This window comes from Microcaecilia unicolor, chromosome 9, assembly GCF_901765095.1.
Source record: "Microcaecilia unicolor chromosome 9, aMicUni1.1, whole genome shotgun sequence".
Lineage (NCBI taxonomy): Eukaryota > Metazoa > Chordata > Amphibia > Gymnophiona > Siphonopidae > Microcaecilia > Microcaecilia unicolor.
This window is the reverse complement of record NC_044039.1, coordinates 175,531,118-175,543,688: the sequence shown is the minus strand read 5'-3', so window position 1 is coordinate 175,543,688 and position 12,571 is coordinate 175,531,118. Positions and strand designations below refer to the sequence as shown.

The 12,571-nt window shown below is 47.7% G+C and overlaps 1 protein-coding gene across 2 annotated transcripts in view; it reads right to left on the bottom strand.

The window, feature by feature from the left end:
- LRRC9 (leucine rich repeat containing 9) overlaps positions 1-12,571 on the bottom strand; it is a 469,353-nt gene that overhangs the window by 76,487 nt on the left and 380,295 nt on the right. For both annotated transcript variants that reach the window (XM_030213856.1, XM_030213854.1), the window contains one exon: positions 11,034-11,251. In XM_030213856.1, the coding sequence (XP_030069716.1) occupies positions 11,034-11,251 (218 nt within the window). The remainder of the gene's footprint in view (positions 1-11,033; positions 11,252-12,571) is intronic.

Below are 12,571 nucleotides of genomic sequence, written 5' to 3'. Positions count from 1 at the left end.
TGGGCAAAAATGAAGGAACTGTCCTAATCGATACCCCCACCTCCGTAAAACGCAGGAAGGGGTCTCTGCAAGAAACAGCCTGCAACTCTGAAAGTCTCCGAGCGGAAGTAATGGCTACTAGGAAAATCACCTTCAAGGTAAGATCCTTAACCGTAATCCCCGATAAGGGTTCAAAAGGACGCTGAAGTACTTTGAGAACTAGATTAAGGTTCCAGGATGGCAGAACTGGCACGTGCAGAGGACACAACTGATTTACGCCGCTCAAAAAATGAACCACATCCGGGTGGGAGGCAATCGACACCCTCTGAAGCCAGCCTCTAAAGCATGCCAGAGCTGCCACCTGCACCTTAAGAGAACTCAACGAGAGTGATTTCTGTACACCCTCCTGAAGAAACAAGAGGATAACTGATACCGAAGCCGAAGCCGCTGACAATCCCAAACTCGCACACCATGAATCGAAGGTACGCCACACCCTAGCATAAGCTATCGAGGTGGATCTTTTCCAAACCTGAAGCATCGTAGCGATAACCGCGTCTGGATACCCTTTCCTTCTCAACTTCGCCCTTTCAAGGGCCAGGCCATAAGACCAAAGGGGGAGGGATCCTCCATCATGATTGGTCCCTGCAGCAAGAGACCGTCCTGCGCCTGGAGCCGGAGAGGACGATCGAACAGGAGCCTGACCATATCCGTGTACCAGGCACGTCTGGGCCTATCTGGGGCCATCAGGATCACTCGACCGGGATGACTGACAATGCGAGTCAGTAACCTGCCCACCATAGGCCACGGGGGAAAGGCATAGAGCAGGCCCCTGGGCCAAGATTGTAGAAGAGCATCGATGCCTTCTGAGCCGAGCTCTCTTCCCCTGCTGAAGAAACGGCGAACCTTCGCATTGAATGCGGTGGCCATTAAGTCCATCACCGGCATCCCCCAATGGGCAGCTATCTGATCGAAGGCCAGAAGGGAGAGTGTCCACTCCCCCGGCTCCAACTGGTGGCAACTGAGAAAGTCCGCTTGCACATTCTGTGACCCCGCTATACGAGTCGCCGTCAAGAGAGAGAGATGAGTCTCTGCCCAACGGCAGATCAGGGCCACCTCACACGCTAGTGGTGCACTCCTGGTGCCCCCGATGGTTCACGTAGGCGACCGTCGTCACATTGTCCGAGAGAACTCGAACTAGGCAACCACGGAGAAGAGACAGAAACTCCGAAGGGCCAGATGAATCGCCTGCAACTCCAAGCGGTTGATGGACTAAGACACCTCCATTGAGGTCCAAATGCCCTGGGCCGTCTGTTGGAGGCAATGAGCCCCCCAACCAGACAGTGATGCATCTGTGGTCACGATCTTCCATTCCAGGGTTTGCAGAGGAATGCCTGACACGAGATTCTTTTGAATGAACCACCAGTGCATGATTGTGTGCAGAAGGGTTGAACATGGCACCCGAACCTCGAAATCCTCCAAGAAAGGAGACCAACGGCTCAGAAGGTGCCACTGCAGGGGGCGCATGTGAACTCTGGCGCACTTTACGACGTCCAAGGTGGAGGCCATGGAACCCAAAACTTGTACATAGCCCCAAGCCCGCGGGTTCGGAGTTTGGAACAGAGCTCGCAACTGACCCTGCAACCACTGTGCTCAAGCTGAAGGAAGAGAAACTATCCCTGTTTGGGTATCGAAGCACATGCCCAAGTATTCCAGCGTCTGGGAGGGCATAAGGCTGCACTTTGGGAAGTTGATCATCCAACCAAGCGATTGAAGCAACCCGACCACTCTGTTGGTTGCCTGTTGACTCTCCTTGAAAGAAGATGACCGCACAAGCCAGTCGTCTAGATAAGGATGGACTTGAATCCCTTCCTTTCTAAGATAGGCCGCCACTATGACAAAGACCTTGGAAAAAGTCCGAGGTGCTGTGGCTAGGACGAAGGGCATCACTTTGAATTGAAAATGACGACTGAGCACTGCAAAGTGAAGAAAACGCCTGTGGGGAGGCCAAATTGGAATGTGTAAATAGGCCTCTTTGAGATCGAGAGACATCAAAAACTCCCCTGGCTGTACCGCTGCGATCACCAAGCGGAGGGTTTCCATGCAGAAATGCAGAACCCGTAAGGACCTGTTGATGCACTTGAGATCTAGGACGGGTCGCCAAGAACTGCCCTTTTTTGGCACCACAAATTAAATGGAGTATCGACCGCACCCTCTTTCTGCTGGGGGGTACAGGCTGGACGGCTCCCAGTCGTTGTAAGTTGAGGGTGTGACGAACTGCCTGCACCTTGGTGGGAGATTTGCAAGGAGATTCCAGAAATGAGTCTTCTATCGGACGAGCCAATTCCAACGTAGCTGTCTCTGATAATCTCCAAGACCCATCCGTCAGATGTTACCCTGGTCCACTCCACCAAGAATAGGGACAGCCTGCCCCCAATAACCGGCTGGATATGGACCAGGGCCCCATCATTGGGCGGATCTGGCTGTGGGCTGGTTTTTGTTACCGGAAAGGAAGGCCTGCCTGTCACCTCCAAAGGGCTGAGGTCTCTGAGAAGACCTTGCTCTCTGAAAAGAGGCCCCGCGACCTGGGCGGTAAACTTAGGTCTAGGTCCTGCCGGTCACACAAATTTGGACCTGTCCTCCAGGAGGTGCTGACCCTTAGAGTCACCGAGGTCCTTCACAATCTGTTCTAGGTCTGTCCCAAACAAAAACTTTCCCCTAAAAGGAAGCCTTGCCAGCCGTGACTTAGAGGCCACATCTGCAGCCAAATGTCGCAACCACAGCCAGTGACGTGCGGTGACCGCTATGGAAACCTCCGTCGCCGAAGCCCTCAAAAGATCATAAAGAAGATCCGCAAGGAAGGTTAAACTGGACTCTAAGGCTGGCAAAACAGCCACAAGGTCCTCCGGAGAGGAGGCTTTCTGTACCCACGATAAGCATGCCCGCGCCGCAGAGGAGCCACAAACTGAAGCTTGCAGGGAAAGGGCAGCTACTTCAAAGGGCAGCTTCAAGCAAGTCTCCAACTTACAATCCTGAGGGTCCTTGAGCGCCGTGCTACCCTCCACAGGGAGAGTGGTTTTCTTAGTGACCGCTGTGATCAATGAATCCACCATAGGAACCTTCAGCAAGTCTAAGTCAGCAGCAGGAAGCGCGAAAAGACATGACATAGCTCTAGCAACCTTAAGCCCACTGTCCGGCGTATCCCATTGCTCCGACATAAGGATTTTCATGGCCTCATGCACATGAAAGGAACGAGATGGGCATTTGATGCCAAACATAATAAAGGGCACCGGACCTGCTCCCCCTGACGATTCAGGGGGTGAAATGGCCAAAACCTCAAAAGCCCTAATAATCAGGGAGGGAAGATCTTCCCTGCGAAAAAGGTGGGCAGCCGTCGGGTCATCCCCCTCCTCAGAAGGCAGGGTGACCTCATCTGCCAAATTCAATGATTCTGAGAGACAGGCCGGAGACAAAACCGGGCCATCTGTGTCAGATAGTTCCTCGGGATCCAAAATCTCTACCCGGGGACATTTTGGCAGGAAAGACTGAGAGGCTGCAGCAACCAAAGTTTGCTGAGAAAGAGATGGGGCTGCCTGATGAGAAGCTCCTGACTTATTCATGTGTTGTACGTTAAAACAAAATCCAGGGGAAAAGGAACTGAAAGGGACTCCCATGCTCCCTCTAAATTGCTTTCCTCCATCAGAGTCTGTGCCACAGAAACGTGCTGTGCCTCCTGTTAACCGCCATGTGCGGAGCTGGTCGTGCCTGAGAGGAAAAAATGGCGCCTGCCGACACGCGCTGCACTAACTGCCCCGAGGAAACCGCCAAAACTATCCCCTGTGCTTACGACTCACCGGACGCCTGACGGGAACCCCCGTCGCACTGAACACCCGCTGTGGGCTGACGGTGGCATGACTCACACTCCCCCGATGCTGCTCTCCAGCCCCCACACCAGGAGCAGCGCTTAGCTGCCTCAGAAGGCACTAACATGCTCCACAAACACCTGCCCCTCAAACAGACTCGACAGCCAATCTAGCTCCTCCGTATGATTAAACAAAAACAAAGTCTCGTAAAGAGATGCTTACCTTTTTTTTTTTTTTTACTGAAGAGAGAAAGGCAACAACCGATCGGGCCCACTGCCCTGGGCGACGGAGGAAAGGTAGGGGGAGACCAGGAGGGACCTGGTACCACCAAGTGTACACCAGAAGCTACAAACAGCCACTCAACCACTGACTGTGCTAAACTAGGTCCAAAGGACACCAGTAGCCAGATCAAACCAGAGCTGCACAGAGATGTCCCTCCACCTGCTAGATAGAGAGAATACTGATGTTTTTCTTGGCTGCACAGGTCCACATATAGCAAACCTCGGAGGTTCTCACTATCTCCACCTGCTGGTAGAGGGACACAACCCACAAGTCTCTGGATTGATCTGTGGGACGCTATGGAATATTGTTATTATTACTTTTTTTTAATAGAAAATTTTTATTAACCACTACACAACAGGAAACCAAATAATACAATACAGTCTGATATAAACAAAAGTGGCAGATTTTCATAACAGAAACCCCCCTTTACTCCCATGCCCCTGTCCCCTGCCCCCTCCCCACCCCAAATACCCCAACCCAAAACTCAACCCAAACAACTAAACCCCCACAAGTAGTAAGATGCACCCAATAACGACAAAGTGAAGTGAGTAAACATAGGAGAAACAAAAGATAAAAACCAAGGATACAAAAAACAAACTACAGGTTGCAGGTAGAAATCAAAAAGAACCGCCTGGAATAAAATGTCTGGTCTTAAAATCAGGAAGAGTCCATCCAAAATGATGACCATTTCTTGAGGAACCAGGCTTTCCTCCCTTTAATAGAAAATGTAAGTTGCTTGAAACCATACAGTTCCATAAAGACAGCCAGCCAGGCCATCTGAGAAGGAGCCTGAGCATCTCTCCAGTGCCGAACAATAGTCATCTTAGCTGAAAGAACCAGTGTGACCACTAGAGACTGTTGATACCACGTAAAAGAATCAGATGGTAAAAAACCTAGTAAGCAATGCAAAGGGTCATCCACCCAATTCTCCATAGTTCAGTGTTGTAGAGATGTCTACACCTCCAACCAAAAAGCCCGGATAATTGGACAGTCCAACCACATATGATCAAAAGAACCAGATTGTCTGCACTTTCGCCAGCAAGATCCAGACTCAGACTTGGAAAACTGAGCCAACTGGAGTGGAGACCAGTATTTCCTGTGCAGTAACTTATTAGTAATCAATGAACATTTATGGACATACCCACAAATCTGCTTCCAAACCCCAATCTCCAAGGAAGTCCCCAACTGTGTTTCCCCAAGCCTGTTGGTAGGAAACGGGAGGAGCGCAACCATGGTCCAATAGGGAACCATATATGTGGGACAATATCCCCCTCCTCTAAGGGACCTTAAAAATCAAGGTTTCTAAGGCAGTAGGAGCTCTGTGCAGATTCCATTCAGCACCTGCACTTATCAGTAAATCATGGATTTGAAAAAACTTAAAAAAGGAATTTTAAAATTAGTCCACTCCTGTAGCTAAGCATGAAACACCAGAGATCCCTCACAGAAAAAATTTGAACACAAACCCCACTCAAGTTCATCTCGTCTGTCCCGAAAGAGACCAAATTAAGAAGTAGAACTAGGGCGATAATGTTTTAATTTACTATATGGAAATATCAAACCCGGTACCCTCCACCTTTCCCTAACTTCCACCCAAACTCTTTGCAAGTGGTCCAAAAATAAGTGTGGTAGAGGTTTGGAGATGGAACTAAGAGCTTCTGGCTGATGGAAATCAAAAATCGAAGGTTTCAAAAAAGCAGCTTTGTGTCGAACCTAGTGAACATGGAAGCCCTCAACATAAAACTCCCGGATGGCCTTCAATACAGCTGTTTGATAGTACAATCTCAGGTCAGGAAGAACCACCCCTCCCCTCAGCCGTGGCATAGAAAGGGTAGTGATCTGAAATTTTGGCTTCCGGTCCTTTCAGATAAACATCTGAAACATCTTGTCTCATATCCTAAATTGTGTCTTTGGAATAACAATAGGTAAATGAGAAAATAAAAATAAAATTTTGGGAAACACTATCATTTGTATGACAGTCACCCTTCCCCACCGCGTCAGACTTAAGTGATCCCATCTAGCGAATAAGGATTTAACCTGCGAAGTCAGCTTGTCATAGTTAAGGGCATGCAGCTTTTTCAAATCTCGTATAATTGTAATATCCAGGTACTGAACCCCCTGAGAGGCCATCTTAAAAGGTATTTGTTTTTGTTCTTGTTTTGTAAGATTAAAACATAATGCTTCAGTTTTATCCATGTTTACTTTAAAGCCAGATATCTCCCCATAATTCTGAATCTCTTGTAATAAATGAGGGAGGGAAACATCTGGGTGTTCCATAAATATCAAAGTATCATCTGATTTCAGCAAAAGTTTGTTATCCTCTCCCACTATGTTGATAGGACGAATGAAAGAATTTGTCTGAATTTGCAAGCCAAGGGCTCCAATGCAAGGGCGAACAGCAATGGAGACATAGGACAACCCCGCCGAATCTCTCTATGAAGGGAAAATGCTGCCAAGGTAATCTCATTTACTACGATAGAACTTTTAGGTATACGGTTAGGTATACGGTGCCCTAACCCAGGGTACCAAATGCACCAACCAGCCCCGTCTGATTCATTACCTCAAACAAAAACTTCCACTCAAGCCGATCAAACGCCTTTTCCGCATCCAAAGCCACACAGAGACCATTGGTTTTCTTCCACTTTAGGCATTCTATCAGGTCAAGCACCCTCCTCACATTATCCCCCAACTGTCTCCCCCTGACAAATCCAGTTTGGTCACAGTGTATAATATTGGGTAAAACCACTTCCAACCTACTGCCTAGTATTTTAGCGAATATCTTCATATCTAAATTCAATAGTGCTACATGCCTGTAACTAGCACACAAATGTCAGAACTCCCCCTCTTTCCACCAACCCACCACTCCGATCCCTACTCCACTGCCCCTCCAACCCCCTCACCAAACCATCCCCCAAAAGAGTTTCAAATCTTCCTCAGTGACCAGCTTCCCCCAACCCCCCTCACCCACCTCAACACACAAGAAATATTACTCCCACAGCATCTACTGAATTGAGATAACCCGAAAATAAGATATATGAAAACACAAACAGTATACCTTTATCACTAAGAAACAGAATATAAGCAGTTGCAAACCTCTTCACCACCAGAAACCAAGAAAAAAAACATAATTCCAGATGCAGGAATTCAAGAGCCTGGAATCTCCAATTCTTCATATAGTGCACTTTCTGCATGACCCTCTGAGTTCTCTGAGTCCACATCCACTCCTTGTGCAGAACTCGCAGATGACAAGCTCGACTGACCCCCCTTTCCTGAAGGGTGAGGAGGAGCCTGAAAGAATTGACGCCCTGAAGGCAGCTGCGCAGAAGGTACAGCAACTGACTGGATCTCAACCTGGGTATCCCTTTTCCAGTGTCATTGAGGTTTAGAAGATGGAACCGCTTTCTTAAAAGCATCAGGGGCCACAGAATGTGACTTGGGCTCCCTGATGGAATCCTTCTTTTGTTTGCAAGTAAAATCCAAACTTTTAAGAAATGTCTGGATCTCCTTCTCAGACTGTAGAAATCTTCTCTGACCATCCACAATAATAACAAGTTTGGCGGGAAACCAAATTCCAGCTTGAATCCCCCTGTTCAACAAAGCCTGTTTATACTGCCAGAGTTCTTTCTTCCTTCTCACCATCTCAGCAGTAAAATCAGAAAATACTTTGATAGATGGCTTTCCCAGATGACAGATTTTTGAGGACATGCTAAGTGCAAGATATAGTCCACATCTGGAAATCACAACATTTTAATAATAAAGGCCCTTGTAGGCATCTGGGGGTCCGGCACTGGACGAAGTTCTAGATGCGTTCTCTGAATTTCATAAAGAGGCTGAGTCAGGGGAGGGGGGGGTCCGGAAAGCAATTAAATAATAGCTGATGGATACTCTCTCCCTCTCGAGCCCTCCGGCACCCCCACCAACCTCATATTTGATCTACAAGCTCTGTTCTCATAGTCTTCCAGCTTATCAGGCAATTGCTACACTTGCCTTTGCAAAGATATAGCTTCTTGCCCCTGTGCATCGTCCACCGCATGCTGATATCCCTCTACTTCTTCCAGCTGATTGTGAACTGCCACCAGTTTCTCCTCTAATTTCAAGACTACCGACTTCGTAATATCCAACTTGGCAGCTCGCAGTTCCACCAAAGTGTGTTCCAGCACCTCGTTCTTACCAGAGCCCGATGAATTGCCCTGGGCTCTTCCCAGGGATGCATTTTCTGTCTCTGCCACCTCCACACTCACGTAGGGTTTAGTGCCTTTGCTGGCATACATGTCTTTGATACTTGGGAACCAACTTCTGCTTCAAAACACGAGGCATCTCACCCCAGAATGGCAGGCAGAACTTCAGTAAAGGACGTTACTCCACTGATACACATCAACCGATGGATTCCAAGATGGGTTCAGAGGAGGGGGTTTAATGGCGAGGGGAAGAAAGGCGCATTTAAGCGCATCTAAATAGCATGGCCACCACACCGGATGTCAATATTATTATTACTAGTAAAAAAGGCCCGTTTCTGGCACAAATGAAACGGGCGCTAGCAAGGTTTTCCTCGGAGTGTGTATGTTTTAGAGAGTGTGTGTGTGAGAGTGACTGTGTGAGTGTGAGAGAGAGAGAGAGAGTGTGACTCTGCGAGTGTGTGTGTGCGACAGAAAGAGAGTGAGACTGGGTGCGAGTGTGTCTGTGAGAGTGTGCGTGTGAGAATGACAGTGTGTGCGAGTGTGTCTGTGAGACACAGTGAGTGTGAGTGAGAGAGGGAGTGTGTGCTTCACACAGATACAGTGTGTGTGTGTGTGAGAGAGTTTGTTTCACACAGATACAGTGTGTGTGAGAGAGAGAGTGTGTGTGAGAGACAGCGAGTGTGAGAGTATGTGTGCAATACACAGACTCTTTGTGAGACCAAGAGTGAATGAGACCGAGAGTTTGCAGAACCCCCCTCCCCCTCCTTCCCCTTCCACCCCTGTCCGAGTTCCGGAACCCCTTCCCACTTCTTCCCATCCCCCCTTCCCTTCCCGCTCCGCCTCTCCCCCCCTCCGAGTTCCAGGACCCCCCTTCCCCCCCCGCTACCCCCTGATCCAGGACCCCCCTCCCCTTCCAGTTCCAGGACCTGCCCCTCCCCTTCCAGTGGATTTCTAGTAATCCCCTCCCCCCCCGTCGTTTCAGGACCCCCCTCCCCCCCTTCTGTCATTTCAGGACCCCCCCCCCGTGTTGTTCTTGACCCCCCCCTTTCGTTTCAGGACCCCCCTCCCACTCCCCACCTGTCTGGCCCTCCCCTTCGTAAGAGCTGTCTGCTTAAAAGTTTTTACCTCCTGCACGCAGGGACGCCGCTTCCGACAGCTTTTTCTTTCGCTTGTGTTTCGGCTGTTCCTGTGGTCCCGACCACAGGAACAGCTGAAACAGAAGCGAAAGAAAAGGCAGATGGAAGCGGCGTCCCTGCGTGCAGGAGGTAAATACTTTTAAGCAGCCAGCTCTTACGAAGGGGAGGGGCCACAGAGGGGTGGAGTGGGAGGGGGGTCCTGAAACGAAAGAAGGGGGGATAGGGGGTGTTTGCAACGTCATTATCGTCGACGGAGCTCCTTAATTCTCACCTCCAACGTGCTTTCTTGCCTGGGACCGTGGCTCCCTCGGAGTTGGTCTGCTAGGGTCACGTCATAATGCGGCCAGTGACGTCAGTCTGATCTACGGAGCCGTCCTGACCAACTCCGAGGGAGCCACGGTCCCAGGCAGGTCAGAACGTTGGAGGTGAGAATTATTATATAGGATTATTACTTTGACAAGTTCTATAATAATTGTATTTTCAATAAAATACAACAAAAGGGAGAACGTGGTTAGCAGGAAAATGTGTACTCTCTGGAACTTGGCTGTTTAAGGAAATAAGGACCTCACAAGGCACAGCAACTTGCATGGCAGATTCTCTGAGAAAGGGTTTATGTAATTCTGGGTATTTGAAAGGTCCAGGTGCACCTGTGTAATTCTCAAACAAAGAGAAAGCAATCCTAACCTTGGTGGAAAAAATTTATGTGATTTTTGAAAAGTGCAGTGGCCCTCAGTGACCTTACCAGCTTATTCCATAGGCTGTTCTTTTCAGCTGATACCACCAGTGCTTATGAAGATGGCTCCCAATCAAAGAACGTATCACCTTCAAAATCTGCACCTTGGTCCACAAGATTATCTACGGTGTAGTCCCAGGATACATGACTGACCTGATTGATCTCCCAACCAGAAACAGAACCGGTTCATCACGAACTTACCTGAATCTCCACTACCCAAACTGCAAAGGTTTCAAATACAAAACAACCTACGCATCTAATTTCTCCTATATAAGCACACAACTATGGAACGCACTGCCTAAAGCTGTGAAAACAATCTGTGACCATCTAAACTTCAGGAAATCACTAAAGACCTACCTTTTTGGAAAGGCATACCCTACCAATCCAAGATAAATGCCTCAAACTCAGCAACACAGCAAAACCAAAGATCATACTAAGGTGTATTTTCAAAGCACATAGACTTACAAAGTTCCATAGGTTACTATACAACTTTGTAAGTCTAAGTGCTTTGAAAATGAGCCCCACTGGATACTATTTACCCCCCCTATCTTTGACCCCTACCGTGCCTGTAACTTACCTAATTTGACCCTAATATCTAATTGTATTTGTTTCTCTACCTGACCTGGCGATTGCCTTTTCGGTACTATGTAAGCCACATTGAGCCTGCAAATAGGTGGGAAAATGTGGGATACAAATGTAACAAATAAATAAATATGTGGCTGGTTTTCAATTTGCTCAGCATTTTGTACCATAGAGGACCTGACAGTGAAACTGTAAAGCAGTGCATGTCCCTGCTCAAAAAGAAGACAGACAACCCAATGTGTGCTAAAATGTGATACTGTAATTTAAATGTATCATAATATAGTACCTGGATTTTATTATATCCAATAAATAGTTTTTTCAGCTTTATCAAAGGTTGCAGATTATTTAGTTCTCGTATTCTGTTTTCCTCTAAATGAAGTTCCAAAAGGCAGCTTTGTTTGACGAAGGAGAATTCATTGATAATTTTAATGCGGTTGTGATCCAGCACAAGTTCTTGCAAACAATGTAAACTTTCGAGACCTTCAATTTGAGTGATTTCATTACCTAACAGAAGACCAAAATAAAAATTAAAAAAGTCAGATATGGTACTAGCAATGAACACAGCTTAAGCATTTTTCCTGAATCAGCATTTTTCTTTGTAAACATCTGGGCTTGGTATTCAAAGGCCATTATCCATGATGGAAATTATTCTAATACTGTGCACCTATAAATTGCACCCAGAGGGTGCCTAGTAGGAACCTATTCTATAAAGGAATGTAGTTGCCTATTTTCCTTTATAGATTATTAATCTAACAGAAAAAAAGGTAAATTAGTTATTTCCTGCAAATTGTCTGTCCTTGAGACCCTCCGAACCAGTCCAGATTCTTGGGTTTGTGCTGTCCTGCCAGCAGGTGAAGACTGAGAACTAATGAGCTGTGATGCCATCACTTAAGAATCCTGTACAACCCTCTGACCAGTCAGTCTTTATCATAACAAAACAGATAAAAGGCAATTATAAGGAAAAATCTCTCATAGGAACTAATGAACCACTGAACAAACAAAGGATAAAGTGCTCCAGAACAAAGAATAAACAAGAATACCAAACTAGCCAAAATCAAAATCTTTACACTTGAGGAGACAAAAAAAACAACCCTGATGCTAAGAACCATGGGTGGGTTCTGGAGTGGTCTGGAGGGACTGAAGGAAAAAATTAGCAGAAAAACTATTTCTCTCTCCTTATTGCCCTACCAGACCAGTCCAGACCCTTGGTATATATCACAGCAGTGCTTCCTGAGGATGGGACATTGAAATTCCTGCTGCTAATATTTTGGCCCCAAAGGCCACATCACTTTGAACTTGAACATCCAACCTATAGTGATGGACAAAAGAATGCATAGATTTCCAGGCTGCTGCTTTGCAAATTTCATGAGGAGGAACTAAGTAAAGCTCAACCCAAGAAGCAGATTGAGCTCTTTTAGAATGAGCTTTCAAAACTTCTCGAACTGGATGTGTCAGGTTCTCAGGTTCAGAGCCCGCAGGGCTGGGCTCTGGAGCAAACGTGAGCCCTTGGGCTGCTGACGAGGAGCGACAGCAGCAGGCAAAACCCACCAACCAATGCTGGGCAAGCACACCGACACCGGCAGGGACTGCACGCACCGCCCAGCGAGCCAAAACACACGGACTGGAATCCCCCGGACTGGAACACTGGACTGGAATTCCCCGGACTGGAGCACACTGGACTGGTCCGAACAGCTTCACCTGCACTTAGCTACTAAGCCCCCCAGGAGTTGAGCTCCTGGGTTCGAGTAGCCGGCAGGACTTACCGGATACCGGATGACACAGGGACCAGGACAGGAAACAGAAGAGACAGCAGTGCTCCAAGGA